Source organism: Colias philodice, chromosome 18, assembly GCF_061535455.1.
Source record: "Colias philodice isolate Cphi_HAF_F1 chromosome 18, ilColPhil1 Martin Lab GWU primary, whole genome shotgun sequence".
Taxonomy (NCBI): domain Eukaryota; kingdom Metazoa; phylum Arthropoda; class Insecta; order Lepidoptera; family Pieridae; genus Colias; species Colias philodice.
The window spans coordinates 3,545,105-3,570,175 of NC_143103.1; the positions used below are offsets into that span (position 1 = coordinate 3,545,105).

The 25,071-nt window shown below is 35.1% G+C and overlaps 3 protein-coding genes across 5 annotated transcripts; 1 reads left to right on the forward strand and 2 right to left on the reverse strand.

The window, feature by feature from the left end:
- Nucleotides 1-277: 277 nt before the first annotated feature.
- Klp3A (kinesin-like protein 3A) lies at nt 278-16,349 on the reverse strand. Of its 3 annotated transcripts, none has more exons than XM_089706303.1 (20): nt 16,023-16,349; nt 14,778-15,171; nt 14,091-14,192; nt 13,678-13,869; nt 12,718-12,877; nt 11,915-12,126; nt 11,171-11,333; nt 10,358-10,883; nt 9,355-9,543; nt 8,848-9,021; nt 8,281-8,484; nt 6,989-7,143; nt 5,678-5,826; nt 4,900-5,144; nt 3,810-3,935; nt 2,798-2,995; nt 2,295-2,534; nt 1,897-1,952; nt 855-927; nt 278-455 (listed from the first exon to the last, which is right to left on the reverse strand). In XM_089706303.1, exons 2-19 carry the CDS (start codon nt 15,019-15,021, stop codon nt 861-863), a joined length of 3,402 nt encoding a protein of 1,133 aa, XP_089562429.1. In that variant the 5' UTR covers nt 15,022-15,171; nt 16,023-16,349; the 3' UTR covers nt 278-455; nt 855-860. The 3 variants fall into 3 exon arrangements, with proteins under 3 accessions (XP_089562429.1, XP_089562428.1, XP_089562430.1); XM_089706302.1 differs by lacking the exon at nt 16,023-16,349 and adding an exon at nt 15,600-15,731; XM_089706304.1 differs by lacking the exon at nt 16,023-16,349 and adding an exon at nt 15,351-15,381.
- On the reverse strand, nt 943-1,876 carry LOC149480332 (uncharacterized). Its single transcript, XM_089706305.1, has one exon. It carries the CDS (start codon nt 1,734-1,736, stop codon nt 1,413-1,415), a length of 324 nt encoding a protein of 107 aa, XP_089562431.1. The 5' UTR covers nt 1,737-1,876; the 3' UTR covers nt 943-1,412.
- A 1,133-nt stretch (nt 16,350-17,482) lies between the features above and the next one.
- LOC149480333 (uncharacterized) lies at nt 17,483-23,680 on the forward strand. The gene is made up of 3 exons (XM_089706294.1): nt 17,483-19,998; nt 21,640-21,852; nt 23,181-23,680. The coding sequence occupies exons 1-3, from the start codon at nt 17,725-17,727 to the stop codon at nt 23,259-23,261; spliced, it is 2,568 nt and encodes an 855-aa protein (XP_089562420.1). The 5' UTR covers nt 17,483-17,724; the 3' UTR covers nt 23,262-23,680.
- Nucleotides 23,681-25,071: the final 1,391 nt, after the last annotated feature.

Here is a 25,071-nt window from a genome sequence, read left to right on the forward strand (position 1 = left end):
TTTTCATTCAAGTCTTTTAGCTCAGCTCAGCTTTGTAACAAATACTATATCAAATACACTTAAGGGCTGATTTTTCAATGCTTGGTTAATACTTATTCGTCGAATAACATATTAAACTACCATTTCAAAAATGTATGTATTCGTTACCCGTCTTTGCCAGTTTACGGGTGACATTTTAATATTATCGTGTTATACTTTATTGGGCGGATAAGTTTTAACCATGGATTGTAAAAAAGATAATGTTCTAATAAAACACCATATTTTAATAAATATAACTTTATTTAGCGAATTATTATTATAGTACTCATCTAATTTATTAAAAAACGCCTTACGCTAAAAATCACAATTATTTAAGGTCAATAGTTATAATTTGGATAAACATCCTACTTGATATATGTCAATAAATGCAAGAAATTTCACAAAATAACTTCTGCGCCAGCGCCTGTTTGCTCAGTCTGTAACAAAAGGAAATTGTTATTAATATTTTAAACCGAAAGATAGACAAAAATATATTGTAAATATAAATATTCAAAGCTCTGTTCATCTATCGTTTGCATACCACTAAAATATTACAATAATTTCCTTGAAATTTTGCAAGGAGTAGCTAGACAAGAGACACGAATTACTTTTTGAAGTGAAACTTCTTTAAGCGCGTTGAGAGTAAAATTTCAAGGTCGGGTCGGGGCAATACGACGATTTTGGTATCTTTGAATCTTGCCAAAAAAGTTTCACTTCTGACACGTGTGCTCTTTTTTATGTTTGTATAAGGTTTACTTTCATACACATAATATTATGAACTAGGAATATATTTTGTCATAGGTTTATTTTTTTATTTTACATCATCTTAAACTCACCTTTACTCATTGTTCGGTATTCGGAAAAAAAAAACACTTCTTCTTCTTTATGTAGGTTGCATCAAGGTGATCTCTGAAAATTAATTCACAGTGAAATTATTTTTAAATCAATTTGCCATCTAACTACGTAATAACACGATTTCTAATCACAAAACTATGGTTTCAATAACAAAACTAGATGAGGTGGTAATAACATAGTTCTGCAATACAATGAAATATGCATATTTACAACTAAAAACTATTAAAAGCCAATAACGATCCAACAAAATATGTACAAAAATCTACAAAACAGTGCGCCTTGCAGAACTATGCACTTACAAACATCAATCCCTTTCCTTCCTTTTAAAAATGTGCCAAATCCCCGACAAGTTCTTATAGAACGTGTATTTCTCGTTGTGCCTATCGAGAGAAAGGACACATTAATCACTTATACTATGCGATTCAACTGAGAATAGGATCAATTATCCGCCATTTTGTGACGTCATTATAAGAAATAACGTTTGCATTAAGAAGATAAGTTTTTGACTTGAAAAAAGGATTTCCAAGTATTTTTCCCATTTAGTTGAGTCGCATAGTATTTAATTTTTGTAAGGGCATAGTCCGCAAAGCCGTGCGCGCTGGAGTAACCTCTTTCATCAGAAAGTCGAAGAGATTCGACACGACATTGTATTTGGCCGCGTCCATTCCATATTGTAGTATCGTGTTCGCGCAGTACGAGGACATTGGCGCCACGCAAGTGTTGTACAAGAGCAGTGCTAACATCCATTTCTGCGTACGACTGCTCGAATTCAACCTCGGTTCGGACAGAGGCCGCAATGGACGCTTCCCTTGCTTTGTTGGCGTGCTTTGTGTACTTGTACTATCGGAATCGTTCCGCGTCATATCGCTTAGTTCCTGTGACGTTTCAAATCTAAACTTGCATTTAGTTTTTGAGCTTTTCGTGTTAATTTATACTCGCGTTGCATGAAAACTTTTTATATTTTGTATGCATTTGACTTTTAGTGTTCATGCATTGCGAGTGTTATAAAAGTTTACAACGTACCGTTTGTCGAAGTAAGATGGCGGCGTGGTGTCCAGTACAACTACGTTGTTAGTTTCCTGTAAAAAATGCATGATATAAATTATTATTGCTGGAGCTATTATGGAATATAATACATTTAAAATCATAAAAAGAAGAAAGGATTAAAATTTTGAGTATTTCTTTAATCGTGAATCGTTTTTAGTAAATATATGGATGGATGGATAGCGAAGATCCAGTGGGCAATAATCGGGTCCACACATAGCGAGCAGCATCTCGGAGTCACGAAGCAGCTGCTATGTGGCGGTGTCTCGGCCGAGGAAAACGGCGGTACAAGTTCTTTATATTAGCCCGAGTGTGATCAGCCTCCATAATGGACTGACTTGTGCCGTGTGCGCCCTCTAGCGGGCGGCCACACTCACGTTCTCGTTGCCGTCGTCGCTTGGCGCGCTGTCGGACTGGCGCCGGTTCTTGCACAGCTCGCTCTGGCAGCGGCACGCGAGCCCGCAGCCCTTGTCCGCCTTCTTGCAGCCGCACAGCTTGGTGCTGCAGCTGCCGCGGCACGAGCAGTGCGCGCTGCCGTCGCTGCTGCGCTTTGTGGGGCGGGTGGTGTCCGCTTCGCCCGACTGGCTGAAGTTCATCGTGAGGCGGGAGCGCTGCGCCTGTGTATAATAACATTATAAATGAGTTCATCGTCAAACGGAATGTATTTTCTTTATTTTGATGGAAAAGAACAAAGAGGACAAAATTTCAAATCCATACGAAGAAAAAAGTGCTGAAAGTGAAAACTTACAACTTACACACATTTTTTTTATAACAATAAAAAATTAAAGTGCTCAACACGGTTAATATTTTCACTTCTTAATCGCACCGGTCGCAAATTCACTCACTAAAACTTGTAGATTATTATACTGAACTTTCATACCTGAATGCGCTTAAACAGCGGCGTGGCCCTCCAATCGGGATCCTTATTATTATCCTCGTCATCGTTATCGTCATCATCCGTCATGTCCGTGTAATCGACCATCTTGAGCGTGTCGACGGGCTCCTTCTTGCGTTTCTTTGTTTTTTCAACTTTCTTGTTCGCGCTGCGGAGCTCTTCCAACTCGTCCGCTAGCTTTTTCTGAATAATTAGAATACGAAAATAATGAGAAATTATTGTTAATTTTATTTCATTCAAATTTGTTTCAAGGGCTCGTATATTTATTGGTCCTTTGAGCCGGATACAAGTATAAATACACAAATTACGTGTTTATTAGCTTCTCCTGTATGTTTGTATGTTACAGACTTATTTAGACTGATGGTGATTTTAACCCATTTTAAACGAACTTTGTATACTTATTATTAACCGGTGACAATTCAAAAAATTCACGTTTAAGTTTATTCATAAACAAGTATATTTTTATGGTCTTTCTATGAACTCGTAACGGTACCATTTTATCCTTAAATAATTTTCGTGTCCAGAAACAGTTATGGAGTCCACAGTGATAGGTAGGTTACGTTAAATGGCCGAAAAGCATAAATGGCACATTTCACAACTGCATCAATAGATATAAATAAATAAATAAATAAATAATAAAGGACATTATTACACAAATCGATCTAGTCCCACAGTAAGCTCAATTACGGCTTGTGGTGTGGGTACTAGGCGACGATAAATATAATATTTATAAATACATTTATAGAAAACACCCAGACCCAAGAACAAAAAAAAATTGGTTGTCTGTAAAGTCGGTTTACTGACGATAGTTGAACGTGACAACGTCCGATTGTGCTTCTTTGTCGCTCGTTCCGCGCTCTCGCTCGCACTTCAAGCCTTACATGGAACGCCTCAGATGAGTTAGAGCGAGGTAACGCCGCATGAGTCATGTTTTTTCGTGCGTGCAGCCGGCTTTATCGAATTATAAGACGTTGTCACGTCAATAATAGATCCTTACGTTCTCCAGCTCGAGCTGTTCCAGCTTGTCCTGCTGGTACTGTATGACGGTCTGTAAATTGCGGCACGCTTCGCCCCGCACACCGCCCGCTCGCCCGCCCGCTTGTAGCGCTACTAAGTCGCTAAGCTGTAAATATATTATTAGAATTTTAATTAATTTTAGTAGTGGCATCAGTTGTAAAATGGTTTTCTAACCATTATGACTTTGTCAAATAGAACGCGCACATAGACATCAAAGAGCGTTCACCATAGTAATCGAAATAACAATTAATGACACAGTAGACCATTCTTATTATCACGTTTAACACAAATTTCAACCTTATTTCTATGAGTTTATGTTCAAAGTTATATCTATTGAAAATTGACAACCTCTGTTGTAGAAAAGCAGAATTTTTGCGTATTGGAGCAAAAATAAACAAAACGTCTCATATACTTAGGGATGTTATTCTAAAATAAACCGTAAATTCGTGCGTTAGGATACATATTAAAAAGCTTAATTTCATATTTAAGTTAGTTTTCACTAAAATCAAGCTGTCCAATAAAAGGCAAAGTTTACTTGTGTGTACTGTTTATAGCTATCGGTTTGAATGTGTTGATTTTGGCGACAGCGGTTTTCATACGAATTATGACATTATAGCACTTCTATGTGTCTTGTTATTTAGATTTCTATGGCGTTCACGCTATGTGACGCTATGACACGGAATTGTGTTGTACTACACGGAAATCATCATATATATAATATTCAAACAGACGACGCTGACGCGCGGTAAGTATTGGGTATCTGTACTGATAAAGCCATTAGCGCGTAGTACAATATATTTAGACGTCCTAGCGCGACATTAGCTTGTAATAAATGGTTATGCAATATTGTAAAAACAAATATAACACAGAATTGGATACAATAATATTGTTAAATATCGCATATTCATGGTCAGATTATATAATACTAGCCCGCGGCTTCGCCCGCTTTGTCTAAAACCTAATAAAATATATATAAAAACCTTCCTCTTGAATCATTCTATGTATTGAAAAAAACCGCATCAAAATCCGATGCGTAGTTTTAAAGATTTAAGCATACAAAAATTACTTACAGTCTGTTCATTTTGCAATTTCATAGTGGCAATCTGCCGCTCAAACTCCGCCTTGCTATTCTCATACTCAATATTCAGTCTATCGAAAGCTTCCTTTATCTCCTCGTATTTGGACTGGAATCCCTTTTCGCTCTGGTTCTGTAACTCGCGCTTAGCATCTACTAATAGCTCGAATAAGCATTTGAGCGCTACTTTAGCTTCGAGCATGGATTGAATGTTGTCCCATTGTGTGCGTGCCTTGTTTTCTGCCAAAAAGGAAAATATTTCATAAATGTAATATTGTGGTATGATATTTTTTCAATTAAAAATAGATAACTTATGACTTAATGGAGAAAAATATCAAACCTATACATTTGTTTTATATGTATATTTTCAAAATAATTTTCAAAATTAAATTTAATTTTAACCCTCGAAGAACATTTTATATACAGATAAACACTTTTTCAGTCGATAATAATAGTTGTAGTGAAGTAAATTTATTGGGTGCACTAAAGAAAATACAGAAAAAATCACATCACACAATACTACAATAATAATAGTATAATAAAACTAAAAAACACGCTTTTTATAGAAAACCGAACTAAAAAATAGAAAATTTTATCAAATTAGTGTATTGTCATCGGTCCTCAATAAATCTACAAAGTTTGAACGAAATCTGGCCGTTTAAAGTGGGTCAAAATCGCGCCCAAAGAAGTCGGTTACAAACAAACAAACATACAGGTGAAGCTAATATAAAGTGTGTAATAATAAAGTGTGTAATAAATAATAAATAACATACCTTGATCAGCAGTAAGAATCTTCTGCTGCAGATCAGAAATCTGCGCCTTCCGTAGCGCGAGATCGTCCTCGAGCTCGGCTATCTTCTTACTGCTCGCTTCACTGTCTGGTCCGTTACGGAGGTTCTCTATTTCTTCTGTTATCCACGCCCTAAATAAAGGAAAATATTATTATAAATCTAAAAAAGCTTTCGAAATCGTCAAATTAGATATTTCGTTTTTTATATATGTAAATTAAAAAAAAAATAGAAAAAATTAAGTCGAAGGACGCGGTTTCTAATCCCTCTTAGTGATTGAATTTCTTCTTTAAAAATTTAATAAAATGAAAAATGTTTGTGTTAAATATACGAAATATTTTTTTTTACATTATTAAAAATTGCAGTAAAAGAAAACCTCCTGTATGCAGTAACGACAACGTCAATCCGCTATATTTATTTAAATATAATTTTGATATCACTCCCACCATAAACGAATCTAAGAGCGTATACGCACTATGCGGGTAGCCGCATTGCGGGTAGCCGTCCGGCTGACCGCAAGCACAATTATGTACGTAATATTCATTTCTATGCGCACTGCGATGCGGCTACCGCAGACCGCATAGTGCGCATAGAAATGAATATTACGTACATAATTGTGCTTGCGGTCAGCCGGACGGCTACCCGCAATGCGGCTACCCGCATAGTGCGTATACGCTCTAACACCTATAAAATACATCAATTCATGACAAAATTTTAACACAAAACAACCTCATTCTTAAACAAGTAAAAGTAGTATGTAAGCGTTCTACAGACGAACGGCAAGTTGCGAAGTATTGACTGCTGCCGCCGACGCGTCGACGACTGACGTCGACAGGTGGCGACGGCTGAAGAAGCCTCTGCCGTTCACAACTTGCCGTTCGTGTGTTAGAACCAAGAAGCTTATATCTAATACACTGGAGATTTCAGTATGAACCCACTTGCCAAGTTAGGTGTGAAAGGGATAAAAAAACATACAGGCGTCATTTAAGGTCATATTTTCTTGTTACAAGTTAATGTTCATACTGAAATCTCCAGTGTATTAATGGATACTTGGATACTAATTTATTAGATACTAGCAGTCCGCCCCGGCTTCGCCCGTGGTACATATTTCGCAATAAAAGGTAGCCTATGTTCTTTCTCAGGGTCTAAAGATTATCTGTGCCAAATTTTATCAAAATCGGTCCAGTACTTAATGCGTGAAAACCATACATACATACATACAAACCTTTCCTCTTTATAATATTAGTATAGATATAGACTATAGATAAGCTTCTCGGTTAGAAATCTTAAATTTACCGATATTCCATAAGCTCCTCAAGCGATTTCTCCGCCTCCACAATACTGAGATGCACTTCAAGCTCTTGCTCAATGTACTGTTGTATAGCGCCAGCTTTCACGTTGCCTTTGGCGTTGCGTTTCATTGCCGTCTTCTTCTGCCTATCTAGAGCTTCCTGTATGATAAAAAAATAATTAATAAAGCTGTATAAAGTAAATTTGAAAATTACTATGTTACAGGTCAGTTGTCTATAGCTGACATTCCTTGGCAATTAAAACATCAGTAATTTAAAAAAAAATACATATAGTTAAAAAAAAACTAAAAGACACGCTTTCAAGATAGATACTATTAAAAATTAAAAAATAATGATTACCTTAGGAATTAAACAATAACCAATACCTATAATTGTGAAAAAAGCGTGGGGTGCCATGTATAATCAGCTCTTGAAAAGCGCCCCACGCTTTTTTAAAAGCGTGTTTTTAGTTTAACTATATTTTCTATTTATTGGTGAAGTAAGTAGTAGTAGTAAGTAACGCTAACACGCTGCGGCTAAGGTCACCGGCGCTGCGTATCTCACGTGCACAGAGTGCCACAGGTCTGGTTGTATGAAGCTTTGTCTCTGTATCGACTCTCGCGGCACAGAATACATAATAGTAGCTAAACGCTACAGAACGGACACCCTCCGCCTTCCGCCAAAATTAAACACTTACCTCACCCCGCACGATCAGTCTATTAGATGGCCCGCATTTTTTCGTAAGGACGATACGCAACGAAGATTGACAACATTAATCAAATTAACTAATTTTATTATTTTGGATTTGTGAATATCGTTTTTCGTGGAAAATGGTTAGATACTGTTTACGAATGTATTTCATCAGAAAAACGCGAATTTCTTTACGTTAGTCACAATTAATGTGCGAACCCTAAAGCGTTAACACACACATTTGCAGTCTCTACAGTGTGACTGTCAAAACGATAATTTAGTATGGAGTGTCCGGGGTGTGCTCGCGGTGCGGGTGCCTCAGAGTAAGTCCACACGGCGCGTCGCGTCAGCGTTGCGTCGTCGCAACGCAAATATTTGACGCATAGCCGGCCACACGGGCGCTGCGCCATCGCAGCGTTACTACTACATACTACAACTGAGCGCTGACGCCCCCTCCCGCTTCGTCTCGGGGGCTGCTGTCCGTCACGTGTGCGTTGCGCCACGCAGCGCGCCGTGTGAACACCTCGGTTATTTGTATGTAAAACGACGCAGCGACAGCGCTACGACGCCGCAACGCTGACGCGACGCGCCGTGTGGACTCACTCTCACCTTGAGCCGCCTGTTGACCGCCACGGCCTCCTCCATCTTGCGCTTGAGCACGTTCTGCTGCTTGGCGTGCAGCGACTCCATCTTGGCCATGGCGGTGGCTCGCTTGCGGTCCTCGTTGCGCAGGCGCAGCATCGCCCGCTCGTTGTCCGCCTTCCACTTGCGGAACTTCTCGCTCTCCTCGCGCATTTGACGGATTATTTTCACCTGGGGGACACAATTTTATATAAATAAATATTTATAACTACTAATAATTTAATATCATTATCATCATACATAGAAATAAAAATTTATCACCAATGTGTCTGTAATTCCGTAAGTGTATATTTTCATTATTTTCATGAGGAATGACATGAAATAAAAGTCGAATTAACCGGCGGATTTGGAATAAAAAAAGCTAAGATATTTTTTCTTAATAAAATCATATTCGAGATTCATAGCCTATTCATTAGAATAAAATATAAGCTTTATCTAGCCGAATATAACAAAAAAAAAAACAGTTATATTTTTTATGCCTTACTTTTGCAGTTTCATAAATCAAATGAATTTACTAATTTAGCAAAGAATTACCTTGGTAGCCTTCATGGCCTGTAGTTCAGCATTCAACGAAGCGATCTTGGCTTCATTCTTCTCTTTGACCTTAATGATATTGGCTTGTGCCTGGCACTTCTTCTTGAGGTCCGATATTTCCGCCTCGAGCGTGGACACTTTAGTACGCCGCTCTTCGTGTGATGGATCTTTGCTCTGGAAATAGAACCAATAAAATTTGGATATATTTATGGCAATATAAATGCAATGATAGGATATTTTAATGTTTATTATTAACATTGAAATTTAAATTTGTGCCTTTCGTTTTTGAATAATGAGTTGACCAAGTCTATTAAAACCGATGAGTCACAAAAATAATTTCAGCAATTACAATTTATACCACAATCATTTATGTACCTTTTCAAATAAGTAATTAAAAAATATGCCCATTACGACACACACAATCAGTGTTCAAATAAAATTGCGTTTAAAATCAATTAAAAAGTTTTCAATTTCTTAAATTTAACTCATCTGAAATAAATTACTCACTCTATTATGTTTCAACTGCTGCATGAGTTCATCTCTCTCCTTTTCCAATTGTGTGATTTTTTCCTCATTTTCCCGCAAATTCTGGTGGCTATCTATCATCTCCTTGTTGTTGGCGAGTATGGCTTGCACCACAGACGCCTTGATCGCCATGGCGCGGTTTAATTCTTGTAATTCTTGGTTTAATGCCACCTAGTAACAAAAATATATACATTTATATTATATTTTTTTTATAATTTGTTTTAACGCTCGAAAATGTTCTGGGTCGAAAACACTTAATCCTAAAAATACACAAGTTCGAAACAAGTCTAGGAAGGTACTTAAGTTTATAATGAATACAATCTGTATAGATCATTGAGATAATATTACTATACGTATGGAGGAGACACCACGAACAAAAACTGTGCGCCATTTTTTTGCTCTAACTAAGTTTTAAAAATTATTATCTAGTTAGGTTCTTAGCGATGAAAGTTATTCCTTTGCACATTTCCGTATTATTTGTATTATTTGTGCAATATCGTAACACACACGAAGGCATATTTGATGCGTTTCACTTTAAAACCATTAAAAAAAACCTAAGTGGAACATAAGTGATGTAGGCGGTGTCGTCTCCATATATGTATATCTCAATGGTATAGATTCGGTTTGTGAAAAGAAAAATTGGGAAAACATAAAATTACGCACAAATTATAATGGGAGTATGTAGTAGTACTTTTTTATACGACGTTATAATTTGCGCGTAATTTTTTTCATGACTATTCAATAAACATTTAATAAGTTAGCAAAGAGTATAGATTTTATTAAATAAACATAATTATATAACACTAGCGGTCCGCCCCGGCTTCGCCCGTGGTACATATTTCGCAATAAAAGGTAGCCTATGTCCTTTCTCGGGTATCAAAATATCTCCATACCAAATTTCATGCAAATTGGTTCAGTAGTTTAGGCGTGATTGAGTAACAGACAGACATAGTTACTTTCGCATTTATAATAGTAGTAGGATTACCTGTCCCATAGCCCGTTTCTCTTCCTCCAAAACAACTTGATCCTCATTGAGCACTTCATCATCATCTAATTTCTCGCCATCACCGTCCTTCTTAACAAACGACAGTTTGATCTCATGATCAATCATTTCTTCATTAGTCTTCATGTTGAACGACTGCAAATCTTCCAAACGAGTCTTTATTTCCTTCAAATAGTCCACCATAGTCGTCTTTTGCGATTCTTCATCTTGATTGTCCGTTGTATTCAAGTTTTCAATAGTTTGATTGCATTGTTGCGTCAGTTCGTTCAATTTACGTTCGATTTTTTCTTTCGCGCTCTCCGCTAATAATGCCTTTTCACACAAATTAGTGTTTTCTATCAACATATTTCCGAGGTGTTCTGTAACTTGCTTGTGTTTCTTCAATAGTTCTTGATATCTCGCCTTCTCTCTTTCAAGCTCTTCTTCCAATTGTACATTGTTTTGTTCACATACAGTTGGTAATTTACCCAGTAGCTGGAGTCTTAATTCATTGACTAAGTTGTTAAGCCTGTAAAGAAGTATTTTAGATATACAATAGTAGACTTATGTTGTTTATAAATTTTTTTTCATGCCAACATGATTTTAATAGTTCGATAAATTTCAAACCCCGTTTCAACTAGTCAAAACTAATATTCTAAAAATTGTTATATTAAATAGTGTTTTGTAACTTCAAACAATTTGAAAGATTGTAATAAATTGAAAATATAACTAGGTATGAAAACTATTGGTTTGTAGGCAACTATTATTTTTATTTTTTTAGATTTTTCTGTTTAAATATATGTGTTAACTACAAACCTAACAATCTCAGCAGCCTTAGCGTCCTGGTTGATAATCGGCTTATTGCGAATACGACGCGCTCTATCTGCGTATCTCAAAGTTGATACTGTTTCGTCCAAGTTATAGTCCGCTGGGCTCACACAAGCCACCATCAGCGTTAACGAGTTACCTCCAAGACTGTCTGTGATTAAATTAATGGTGTTTTGTTAGATAATATACAAGAATAATACGAAAATACTCGATAAAACCCGCGCGTCACTCGCGTAGTACCCAAGTCTAGTATAATATGCTGATTTATACTTCATTCTACCAAATTTCATACAGATCCAACCATCCCTTTTTACGTGTAACAAACATCATGAACATTTAATAAAAAAAAAATAGAAATAGCATAAGCCACTTGGTAGGAACATAACTTTCCAGTTTTTACCGATGAAAGAAACTTGATAAAATTAGTGGGTTAAAGCTCTCTATACAAACATACTCAACATACATAAAGTGAAGTCCCATGTCCCCTAGTGGGGCAAGGGGCAGATGCATTATACATCTGTTTCATTGATCGATTTTCTTTAGGGACAAGTAGATGATCAGCCTTCTGTGTCCTACCAGACCGAGACATTTTTTTTTCTTCGTCTCCACCGGGAATCGAACCCAGGACCCCTCGGTGCTACGCTCACGCGTCAACCATTGTACCAAGGAGGCGGTAATACAACATACATAACAACATGCATAAATTTCAATAAAAATCTACAAATCGCTCACCTTGTAACAACCTAGTAAGTTTACTGTCCCTATAACTAATAAAGCTCCTATTGGTTCCGTCCCCCAGTGCAGATATCACATTGCCGAGTGCTAACAGCCCCTGGTTTATTTTAACTCCTTCCTTTAATCTTTCCCCGCTGGCTTTCGTCTTTTTTATACGTTCGGAACCAGCCAAGTCAACGAGGTGGAACTTTGATGATGTCGCTATGTTTCTGTAGATAATAATATTAAAAATGTACAATAATATGAAGTAGATAGGTTTCTGTAGATAATATGTGCGAAATTAAAAACGTACAATAATATTAAGTAGATAGAAGCTTGTTTTTTGTTGTTATGTATACCAAACTAGTTGTAATAAATATATTTTATTAAAGACTTAGTTAAAATACTTTGCATTTTTATTTTCCTTTTTAATCATTAATAAAAACTAACAAACAAGATAGATTAATTGTAAACTGCAACTAAATAGACTAATATTTTCTAGCTCAAATGTGTATATGTTTCTCTACAGTCTTTCCTTTAACAGTTACTTCTACAATTTTAAATTATACTTTACTACTTGTATAGTGAAGTCCCGTGTCCCCGTAGTGGGGTAAAGGGCAGATGCATTATTCATACATCTGTTTCACTGATCGATTTTCTTTAGGGACAAGTAGGTGATCAGCCTTCTGTGTCCTGCCAGACCGAGACATTTTTTTTTTCTTCGTCTCCACCAGGAATCGAACCCAGGACCCCTCGGTTATACGCTCAAGTGCCAACCAATGTACCAAGGAGGCAGTCAATACTACTTGTATACAACATACTTATCAGTACGGCTCTCCTTAATAATGACAATCGTGAACACAGCATGACTCCTACTGGAAGCTTGGTTCATTGCTGTAGAACCAGTTACACGTCCAGATGAACCTTTCTCGAGAGCCATCATTGTGTCTGCCGTGGAAGTGACTGGCAGTTCCGTTATACCTATAAAAAAAATGTATGCGTGTACTAGAGTACACACGTAAGAAGTGAAACTTCTTTATGACCTTAAAAATGTCACGAGTATGGCGTAACGCAAAAATGTCATGCGTACGGCGTAACGCAAAAATGTTACACTAAATTTTTGTCAAACCCCGATAAAGAAGTTTCACTTCAAAAAAGACGGGTTGCACTCCGGGAGTGCCGGCAGAAGTGAAAACTTGATTATTAACGTTGAGCATGTTTGATATTTTGGAATGGTATCCGTCTTACGCTTTTTCGATCAGGTCACGTGCCCTGACGCGAGTTTAAGATTTTATACCCATTACAGAAAAAGTGCTCAACGCCGCTAAAGAAGTTTTCACTTCAAAAATTAACAAGCTTAAGAATTTTAAACACATAACTTTATATACTTTTGTACAATTGGAATAAATGTTTAGAAGTAGCTGTGAATAGTTTAATTTTATATATTTAAGACAGTTTAAAGTTTGTGTTAACAGAAAATAATCTATATCACAGTTAAACTATAAAAATGTATTAAGTGTATCAAATAAATAGAAAGATAACATTTCACAAACATGAACTATGAAAAATAATGTTTTTGTAAAAGTGGAAAAAGAAAAAGGCGTGTGGCACTTGGGGACTGCCGCGGTAAAGCATAGCATGCCTTCAAGTCACACCTCCGAGCCCGTCGGAATGAGGAGCGTGAGGTTTTTTCGTTACGGAATTTCTCGATTCGATCCCCGCGCTCAAGGCCCGCGATAGAAGCTATGCAATAGCTTAATAAAAATTGATGTATAATATACCTGGCAAAATCACCCCTTTATTAACATCCTCCCTTATTTCTATAACGCTATGACCACGCTCTTTGCCAGAAAGTAGATCATAGCACTGCTCTTGATATAGTTCCATAAAGGAAACCGACACTTTGAATATAAATTTATCCTCATGTGTTTCAATAAAGTCAAATATATCAGCGACAGCTTGAGGAATAACACCTACAACATAATATTCAATTAAATGTGGGAATAAAAATAATTAAGTTATCAAAATATATATTTTTAACAATTTTTGAAATAACTGTTTTGCAAAGATATCTAGAACTTACATATAATAGAAATACATAGTAATTACATAGTTTTATTAAGTCACCATATAAAACAGTTCTTTATAACAAGAAGTACCTTAAAAATAACTTAAGTAATAATAATCATCTCACCTAATTTGGACGAATCACCATAGGAACCTGAGTAATTTGTGCCCATTGTATAAGTCTTTCCAGAACCAGTCTGGCCGTAGGCAAGTATTGTAACATTGTAACCTGAAATAAAGAAAATTATTTAAACTAAATACTTACTAAACGTACGTTATCAAAATTCTAAGTTCACATTTCTATCTTATAAGATAACCATGGTCCTATTAAATTTCCACTGCAGGAAACAGGTCAGCCTTATTTACCAAATATTAGTAAGTAAGGCCGTATTCAGAAAGAAAGCTAGAAACTTATAAGCGCTTACCGGCATTTGTTAGCGCTGGTTCGTCCTACACAAAGGAAGCAGGTTGAAGCAGACCAAGAAAATTTTTATATGGCAGCGCCCAGCGCTTACCACCGCGTGTTGAAGCTTGTCGGCGCCGTACAGCGCTTATCATATATTTTCCTGCGTAGGTTACCAGCGCTGATAAGTGCTTAATAGTTTCCAGCTTTCTTTCTGAATACGCCCTAATTCACCATAATGACCAAGCACAACTAGGTACACCTTTCACATAAAAAGTTGCAATAATATAATTTACAATTTGATTCATTTAAAGTTCTTTAATCCATCAGTCACCGGAATCACAGACACAATAGATAATCTATTGTGTCGCGCCCCGATCGGGGCGCTCGGTGGTCAATGGGTTAACATACCTTGGAAAAGCTTGCTAATGAGACCTTTAACGGCTGTATCATAGAACTCTTGCTGGGTTATGTGTTGTGGAAATACATAATTGTATGTGAAAGCTAAATCCTTTATTTGAACTTGTTGCTCCCCGTTAACAATTTCGATACATTCGTCACATCCTCTTTCAATTTCTTGCTGCATCAACGGCCTTATTCTTAACGCAACTTGCACTGTATCTATAGTGCCCTTATTAGACTCTGTGTCAACCATTTTGAGGTATTATTTATGATTTTTTACCATGAAAAGTACCCTCGGCCCGTGTTTAAGCCCAAAATATATTTTCTATGTTGTTAATATCATGTCCAGGAGCTGTCAGTAATTTTTTTCTGTTGTCACCATGCCAGTATATCTGCATTTAGCCTAAAAAGGTTGGTATATAAATTAAAAAATTTATTGACAAAGTGTTAATAGGTTCTTACTTGTTATATTTGTTTTATTCTAAATTCTTCATAAATTTACTGTACCTATATAAAACAGTACAATTTTAGATTTATCTAATACTATTTATCAGATTAATTAGCGAATTGGTACCTAACTACCTGTAAGACGTTTGAATTGAGAACAGATGGATTTCATTTGGTTAAATTTAGTCAACTACCTATTGAATGAAATCAAGAAGAAATATTTTTCTTTACAAGGATTCTATTTATTCAATACGTAGGTAATAATGTTTAAATACATGTATACGTGAAAAAACGAAGTTATCGATATTATTAATTAGCGCAATGAATTTAGATTTTAGTTTCACTTTGGTAGAAAACAAAAAACATCCAAAAATAAACGCTTACCACATATGAACTATACTTTTCTATTTCATAAACGTTGAAATATTGAATAAAACTACAGCACCACTATGTTAAAAAAACCAAAATAAAAACGTAACAATCAGTTGAAAAATTTCAAACAGCGAGGCAGTAACCACGCAGTAACCAAGTAGGTAATTCTAATTTCAAAAAATACAACGGCAAACGGTCATCTGGCACTTGGCTATAGATAGTAGACTTCAGTAGAGTTCAGTAGAATTTTCCAATTTCCACCTGCAAGGAGTTTTGCAGTTTCCTCGAGAATACAATCACGATTAAAATTATTAAGTTTCATAATTCGATTAAATTAAATTATCCATCCAATACTTTAAAAGTTTATTATAACAAATAACATAAGATGAAAACATCTACATTTTTTAATGTAATTAAAATAAAAAGTGTACTCACGCTATCTTTTTTAAATCTAATGAAAACTATTTAGTAATATTCAAAATTTTGGTACTGTATACAAAATTTTGCGTATTAATATTATGTATAACGTAGGTAGTTCATTATAGAAACCACAGAAAGAAACGAATCTTCAATGGCGGCGCTTATCATTCCCTCTCGCTTACACACGGCCGTACGGGATGCAAAAAAAAAATGGAGAAATAAAATCACTAAAATGTATTTGATTTTCCCTATAATAGTTTTTATCATAAATTTACAATGACAATTATGCATTTGCGAAAGTAAATAATGTTTTATTGGAATTTGACAAAATATGTTCTTTGGGAAAAGTTGTTCAGTTTCATTTACATTCTGTATACGTAAATATGATAATTCATATAAATACACAAATACCATAACAAAAAAGTTTGTCAACAAACAATTTGAAATAATTATTAAAATAATTATCCATTTACGTTATTTTTATTTTCTTTTTTGCTGACCCTACCATACGTCAGTGTCAGCTTTGGCCGCCATTGAAGATTCGTTTCTTTAATGAATCGCAATATACATTTAATATAAACATTCGTGCAAAATGAAAATAATATATAAATTAACGCCTTTTTTTTAATTAAACAGAATTTTTTTTCCATTATGCGTATTCAAGGACTATTTAAAAAAATATTTTTTTTTAGTTTTACTTACCTTTTAATTTAATCAATTTATAGGGGCCATAAATACATAAACATTATATACATGATAGAGCAGGCTCCAAGGAGATGTTCGTTTGCAAAAATAGCGGACCTAAATCTGACTTCTGATATATATTGTATAGATCCCAGACATCCTATAGACAGATGTTGCCAACCAGTTTTGTGGTCCCCCTCCCCGCACCCCGGTAATTAAATTTGGCATACAAAGAATAAAATAAAAATTTCCAAAACATGCCGTGTGGGGTATCAAATGAAAGAGCTTATTGAGTAGATCACGAATATATAGCATACTATAACAATCGTAAACAATGGACTATTGTTAATTATTTAAAATAATAATTTAAAAAATATATTCATGAGTTTTCAATCTATAGTGGTTTAAAGTTAACTCAAAAATGGAGCATTTTCGTAAATTTTCTAAAAAATCTTAGAGAAAGTGTAATAAATGTTATAGTATGCTATATATTCGTGATCTACTCAATAAGCTTTTTCATTTGATACCGCACACGGCATGTTTTGGAAATTTTTATTTTTTTCTTTGTATGCCATATTTAATTACCGGGGTGCGGGGAGGGGGACCACAAAACTGGTTGGCAACATCTGTCTATAGGATGTCTGGGATCTATAAAATATATATCAGAAGTCAGATTTAGATCCGCTATTTTTGCAAACGAACATCTCCTTGGAGCCTGCTCTATGATAGATTTGTCTATGGCTACAGAAATTTCCGAATTTGTCATTGTGGATTTGTTGTTTGGTTTGACAGATGACACTGTGGTTTGACAGAAAAAAACGAGCCAACTGTGTGAATTGTGGTGAATTATTGTGAAGTGAAATCTACAAATTTATATTAAAAGTTATTTAAAAATAAAGTTATATGGGAATGAATTAATAACCGTCTGTTTTTGTGTAATTTAAAGTATAAACAATTGCTGAAAGTGTCAGTGAATTCTCGTAGATAGATCGTGTTGACTCCTTGTGGTGATGTTTATAGATTGTTTGACATCATGCCGCCAAAAACAAGAGGAAGCAAAACAACAAAAGTTTTAAAAGAAAATGTTGGAATAACAAGCAAATCGAAAGTAAAAGTTAAAAACGACGTTAAAAAAGCTCCAAGAAAGGCACTAGCGGATAAAACGAATTCTGCATCAGATGATAATGCGACATTTTCTACCAAGAAATCGTCACCAAACACAAAAAATGACGTCGACCCCCAGGCAAGTAAAGATGAGAATCCTAAGCAACGTCGTGTAAGACGAGTTCCCAATCGGTTTGTTGGAAATCCTATATTAACAAATTTAAGTAATAGTAGTAATGAATTATCAAGTACTCATATTACAACTCCAACTAAACCAGTTAAGTCAGCACCGACGAAAAAAGTTCCAATTGTAAAGCTGTCGCCCCTTAAAAACAAATCCCCTCTGAACAACAGTATAATAAAATCTCGCCCTAAGCGAATTTGTCGATTACCATCAAAATTAGAAGGTCATTCAATAAGTCCTAATAAATATATTCCCCTGCAACCTGTACATGCTAGCACACCTATAGCAAACAAAGTTGTTAAGTCTGTTCCAAGTAAAGCATCACATAATGATACAAGTATCAAGATATCACCTGTTTCAACTGCTGCAAAAAAAGTGGCTCAGAAAAATAAGAGCAAAGCAAAACCTGGGCCAGATACAAATAATAATGGCAAGAAACAAATGCAGATTGATAAATGTTTTGAAAAGCAACAGCAATCTGACAAAAGTAAGAATAAATCAAGAAAAATTGTGAATGCTAATTCATCATTTAGAGTATTTGATGATATAAAGAAATCTCTCAAAAGGGATTCAAGTAAACTTGATCCCTATGAGTTTACATTTGATCCAGATGAGGAACCTCCACCCCAGAAGAAAAAGAAAAAGAGGGTTGCTAAAAAGCCACAAACTAAGCCTAAGGCTGCAGTGAAGGGTGTTTATGAGAAAAATTTGGCAAAAGCATTGGCTTCTTTAAAGAACGCTGTTAAAGTAACTCAAGCTAATGTAGAAGGCCATGTTATTAAAGAGTTACAAAATATCAAACAAAAAGAAACTCCAAAAGCTTTGGAAAATGTCAATGTTGCAGTTGTTAACACCGAAACATTGCCACAGAGAAACCCTGAAATATCTAAAGTGAATATAAATAAAAGCGTTCCCTGTGAAGATAATTACAATTCAGTAAGAGTCGAAGATATTGCACAGGATCTGCAAGATCTTGATGAAGGTCATAATATTGACTATTCACCAGTAAATTCACCATGTCAAGATATCCCTCAAATAGTTGTAAATGATGCCAGTTATCATGACATACCGGCTAATACTAAAGACCCGTTGAATTTACAAGAAGACCTAAGTTTCTTTGACGATCAGCCCGTAGCAAGCAGTAGTATGAATATGTCCATAAGGCATCCATTAGCTAGTCCATGGAGAGTTGAATTTGGTAGCTTACCTATAAAATGGCAAGCAAATACATATGTTAAGCCTAACATGACACCAGCTGTTGAAAGCTCATTCATAAATGCAAGTGACACAACGAAAAAACATGTCTATACCAATCTCATACCAGATTGTAATGAATCTTTGCCCCAAATCATTGAACAGCCAAGTATGAAACAGACAAGCATAATTTCCTTTATAAGAGAAGTAGCTGAAAGGAGTGCAAATAAAAAGAAGAAAAAGTCTACACCAGTCAAGGCAAATTCATTGTTTGAAGATATAACTCATGCATCACTAAATATAACTCCTACAAAGAGTTGTTCTTCAAAAGAGAATTCTAAAAGTGATCTAAGCGCTGTATCCCCTGGGGCAGAGCATCCAGTTGAAATGGATGTTGATCAAGAGAATGTTGAAAATACAATCTTGACAACTCCAAATAAAAAAGACAAAACGCCCAAAAAACGTAACACATTCTTTGGTTTTGATGAAAGCGAGGAGCAGGAAAATATTTCTCCGCTTAAAAAAGATAAAAGGGTAAAAGCTTTACGACCAAGGGCTCGAGCAGTCCTGCAGGAGATTAATGATATGAAGGGACCATCTAGAGCTGCTATACCACTTGCTCTAAGATCTGTGCTTAATTCTGATAATTTAAACAAGAACTATGAAGACCCTAAATCTGGGACAGAGCCACCAGTGTTCCCCGACAAAGATGTTGCGCAGACCAATATAGAAACAGTTATGAATCCTGTTAGCACTTTGGAAAATGAAGATTCTCAATCTGTGCATCTGTTTGAAGATATGGATCTGATACATCACTATCACAAGGTAATATTATTCTTACTTATGTTTATTTTAGGAAAATAGCTAATTGTGAATTATCCTGACTTTGCCCAGGTTGTAAAAGAAATATTTACGAAACTTGGCAAAAATGTAGATACAGTCAAAACCGTTTATGGCGACATCGTTTAGAACAACATACCGGTTAAATTGACCAAAATCAAAGGTCCTGGCTGAATGTTATATGACCGCCTTATCAAAAACAGTGGTTTTTACGACATTGTTTACTACGACATACCGCATTAAGCGACCACATTTGGTTAATATTTTAGGAGTATTATATCTGTAGAACGACCGGCTCAGCTGTATTGTTAACAATTTGAATAGGTAACTGTATCCACATCTGGCACGGTATAATAGTCAATGGCTATTATCGTAAAAGTAATCAAAGTTTAGGGTCTTTTGTAATTCTTAGAAACAAAGCACGTGCATGCAGTAGCCTGAAGGTCCGCTCCGTCATATCTCTTAAGTCAGTTTGTTACTTATCTTTACACAAGGCACACCAAAACATACTGTTGAGTTAACTGTGAAAATTGTAACATGTCGCAAAAAAGAAAACAAATCAATATCGAAGAAAAATCGCGTATTATTTCAAAGCTACCTGGCAAAAGAATATAGTGTATCACACTCGACAATTTTAACCGTTTGGAAAGAAAGGGAGAAAACTCAAATCCGGTTGTTACAACTATCGGTTTTTACGACTCAATATGAGTAGTCCCTTCGATGTCGTTATAACAGATTTTGACTGTATTAATGATAAATAATTTTTAAAATTAATTTTAAGTTTTGATTTAATTCATTACAAGCAACCAAATAAAAATTATCAATAATTGATTGATGTTATAGATGTGATAAGTTGCCTTCCAACTGAGCTTTTTTTTTAATCTAAACTTAGAATTACTCATAAAATCAGAAATTACCTGATTCTAATACCTAGGTGCTAACCATTTTGTTAATATGCTGTAATGTTATGTGGTTAATTACATCATGACACTATTGACTCAGTCCATCTATCTTCAATTTGCAACTTTTCATAAAATTCAAATTAGAGGTGATAATTACAAATTACACATCTAAATAAGATGCTGATGTAATGTGTGTGAAGTCTATAATTTATTACAGTAGGTATATTATTCAATTAAATTGGTAGTTGATATGATAATATTTACTACCATCTTGGTTGAAGTAGTTTTGAGATAAAAATTATATTGTGAAAAAAAAGATAGAATCCATACTAATATTATAAATGCGAAAGTAACTCTGTCTGTCTGTTACTCAATCACGCCTAAACTACTGAACCAATTTGCATGAAATTTGGTATGGAGATATTTTGATACCCGAGAAAGGACATAGGCTACATTTTATTGCGAAATGTGTACCACGGGCGAAGCCGGGGCGGACCTCTAGTATACTATAAAATGCTTGAAATTATTTTGAATGAAATTATTGTATTGTCACCAATCCTTGTGTACAAAGTTTGATTAAAATCTGTGGGTCAAAATTGAATCAGAGTTGGTTCATTACAAACTTAAAAAAATGCAGGCGACTCTAATATAAGCTAATCTATGTTAAATGCATCAATATGGGTAATTTTATTAATTCTTTATTAACATATTTATTAACCCTTAGCCTCCACGCAAAAGTTACGGCAAAGCAAAGAAAGTTACGTTCCGACAGAATTCTGCCTCCGATAGTGACGCAGCTCCAAGTGAAATTGGTGATAGAGAGTCGTCCAGCGATGAAGACCATTTAGAAGACCTGTCGTTCAAATTACCAGCTGTGAAACGTAAGAGGACTGTTAAGAAAAAGTTGACGAAAAAACAACAGTTGACTAAAAAGGAGGTGAGTAAAAAGCAAATTAACAATTGAAAAACAAAATCTTAGTCTTAGTTATCTGTTAGAGGTCATTTTCTACATCTAATGCATTTGTAGTTTTTGAAGTGAAAACTTCTTTAGCGGCGTTGAGCACTTTTTCTGTAATGGGTATAAAATCTTAAACTCGCGTCAGGACACGTGGCCTGATCGAAAAAGCGTAAGACGTAATATCAAACTTGCTCAACGTTAATAATCAAGTTTTCACTTCTGCCGGCACTCCCGGAGTGCAACCTGTCTTTTTAAAGTGAAACTTTTATTACATCATCTCAAACTTTTTGGTCTGTGTAGCGCATGTCGCGTGTATCGCGCGGCTGCCGAGTAGGTATACCTACCGACACGCGACATGCGCTACACAAAGCAGTGTTCGGAACCGTTCGAACAGTTTCACTTTTACCGTGGTTTCATAAAACCACACAACATTTTTTTTTACTGCTATGTTTGTTATTCATATTAAAATTTAATTTTTAATTAGTAACTAAATATACTAAATGATATAACCTTAAAAGCTTTATTAAGTGAAACAAACAGTATTTCATTTAACTTTTATAACAATAATGCTTTCAGATTTTACCAAATTTTACACAGATCAAATCAGTTGTCGTAATAACTATGTATACAGGGTTACAGGTTAAGTCGACCTATTCCTGTTAAGAGCGTATAGTAGGGGTCAAAACAAACTGATTTGATCTTATAATACCATATCCAAAAGTTAGCCGTTGAAGAGTTATTGCAATTTTAATTTTTTTCTTGAAAATGCCACTTTATCTTCGCATTTAGCGTTTAATTTTTTATTTTACTTATTTGGTCTGGGTTTTTTTGAGTTTTTATGTAAAGGTTAAACAATAATTCTCAGCAATAAAAATCCATATCGCTGCAAACAATTCAAAGAAATGGCTTTTAAACTAAAAATAATAACATTAAAGTAATTGAGTTAACTCGTTTTAAACAAAGATATTGAAAAAAATCTCTATGAAAATGTGTCTGCAGATGTTTTTAAAAACATGTGCATGTTCTTAGCTATGTAAAAAGGTATGATAACCTCAGGTAGCATTCGTAGATTCCAAGAAATCGGGGATAAACATGGGACAGTGTTAGTAAAGTACAACATCAGAATAAATTTTGTCATAATTTATTTTTTTTAAAAACTTTACTAAACCTTTTCCGCAGAGAACTCTTGACTACCCCATTTGTTAATTGGTTCTACTATACATATATGTATATATATAGTATGTATGTGTAAAATAAAATTGCTGTTTTCATATCTCGGATACTAAATTCATATTGTTTATTTTCAGGAGAAAGAAGCAGAGACCTGGGCAGCGGGTTTCAATTCAATGTGCGAGGACATCGAGGAGTTTGATCTGGTTGTGGAATAGTTAATAGTAATGTTGTAACATACTTTTAGAGAAGTAAGAACAAATAGATATGTCAATTAAGCATGACACTAAATTATAATTAATACATATCTACTCAGAAGAAATATTTTAATTTAAGTTTTAGATTTGGTTAGGTAAGTTAAATTAAGATTTTAAAGTTATAAAATATTCTTACAATAATCACAATTGTAACTTATCATGATTAGATTTTTAATGGGACCATTATTAATATTATTTTTTTATTCAAATTTCAGTTAAAGTAGGGCATAAAAATTATGTGAAAATTATAAACAAAGAAAATATATTATTCATGATGACATTATCAGGTTGACTATTTTATACTAATTATTTTTATTACTAATTATTTTAATATTAATAATAAAAAAAAATGTATGTTTCGATGTCAAAAAATATATTTTAGAATACACTCACCGGCACGGAATCTTGGCCACTGCAAATTTTTGCGTAAAATAACACTATTTCTTTTCTACTACAAAATTCAATTAAAATTTAATCAAAACTAGTTACTTTATTGTTTTTACTAACTTTTAGTAATAATTGGAAGTTTATAAGAAGTACTACCGCGTAGATATGAATTAAACAAGAATTTACGCTTTTTCTGTGAAATTTAAATGATTTCTTAAAAAATGCACAAAAATTAGAAAGAACGTTTCCATAAAAAAAATTGAACCTTTTAATTTAGGGTGTTTCCTTCTCTTGCCTTAAACACTGTTTGCATCCAGTCTGGCATACTCTAGAAGACATTTTTGATGTCCACTTGAGGTATAGTGTACCAAACGGCCCCAGCTGTATTTCTAAGCTCATCTAACATTGGTGCTGTGTTGGAATCGAACTTTATGTTTCTTTTAAGCATGTCCCAGATGTGTTCTATTAGATTTAGATCCGGGCTACGAGATGGCCACTCCTATTTTTCAATAATAACCTCTTGAAGGTACTCTTATACGCATCGTACGACACGCGGACATGCGTTATAGTGTATTAGTAGCAAATTTTCTTCACTGATAAACCTGTAATAGGGCTGAACATGTTCCTGGAGAATTTCCTCGATGTACCTGATCAAATTTAAGCCATTATCTACGATAACTAACTCCGTGCGATAATCGGAACTTATACCTCCCCATACCATTATTGACCCTCCATGAAAAATCGCATTTGAGCGTGGTGATGGGTGAAAACCTCTCTTCTCGTCTCCTCTATACTGACTCTTGGCTATCAGAAGCTCGTAAAGTGCCTTAGCAGTCATCTGTGAACACTTCACGAGCGCACTGGCTGTGGGTCCAGTTTTCATGTTCTCGTGCAAAACGAAGACGTGCTTCTATGTGATGTCTGAGGAGTTCTGGATTGCGTGCTGGTCTGCAAACCTTCAAATTAACTTCCTTCATTAGTCTTCTCACCGATTGCTTACTCACATTTATTATCCTGGTGTTTTAGAGCCGGTGGCGTATCTCAAAAACTGTCAGAAAGCCATTTCTGAGTATCTCTTGAACAATAAACGGGTCTTATCGAGCTGATGAGCACCTCATGCCTTCATTTTCTGGTCTGCACGTGTAGCTGCCAGTCTCTTGGTATCTTCTCTATGCATAGTGCATCGCTGAACGTGGTACGTACTGTACATTAGGTACTTTATGTTGCGGCAGTCATTGGTCTAACATTGTGATGGCCTGAGCAGGTTGTTCAGATGTTAACGGCATTTTTTATTGTTTGTTATGATCATTGACTACAGCACAACAATAACAATATCATAAAACGGCATAAACGATATCGAAAAAAGTTTAAAACTAACAATTCG

Excerpts from the sequence above, each read along its gene's own strand:
- LOC149480332 (XM_089706305.1), bottom strand. The coding sequence starts at position 1,736 with ATGACGCGGAACGATTCCGATAGTACAAGTACACAAAGCACGCCAACA.
- Klp3A (XM_089706303.1), bottom strand. The coding sequence starts at position 15,021 with ATGGTTGACACAGAGTCTAATAAGGGCACTATAGATACAGTGCAAGTT. Across the intron at positions 12,878-13,677 it reads TAAAGGGGTGATTTTGCCAG|GTATAACGGAACTGCCAGTC; the intron begins GTATATTATACA and ends TTTTTTTTATAG. Across the intron at positions 11,334-11,914 it reads ACTTACTAGGTTGTTACAAG|ACAGTCTTGGAGGTAACTCG; the intron begins GTGAGCGATTTG and ends ATTTAATCACAG.
- LOC149480333 (XM_089706294.1), top strand. The coding sequence starts at position 17,725 with ATGCCGCCAAAAACAAGAGGAAGCAAAACAACAAAAGTTTTAAAAGAA. Across the intron at positions 19,999-21,639 it reads TGATACATCACTATCACAAG|CCTCCACGCAAAAGTTACGG; the intron begins GTAATATTATTC and ends ATTAACCCTTAG. Across the intron at positions 21,853-23,180 it reads AACAGTTGACTAAAAAGGAG|GAGAAAGAAGCAGAGACCTG; the intron begins GTGAGTAAAAAG and ends GTTTATTTTCAG.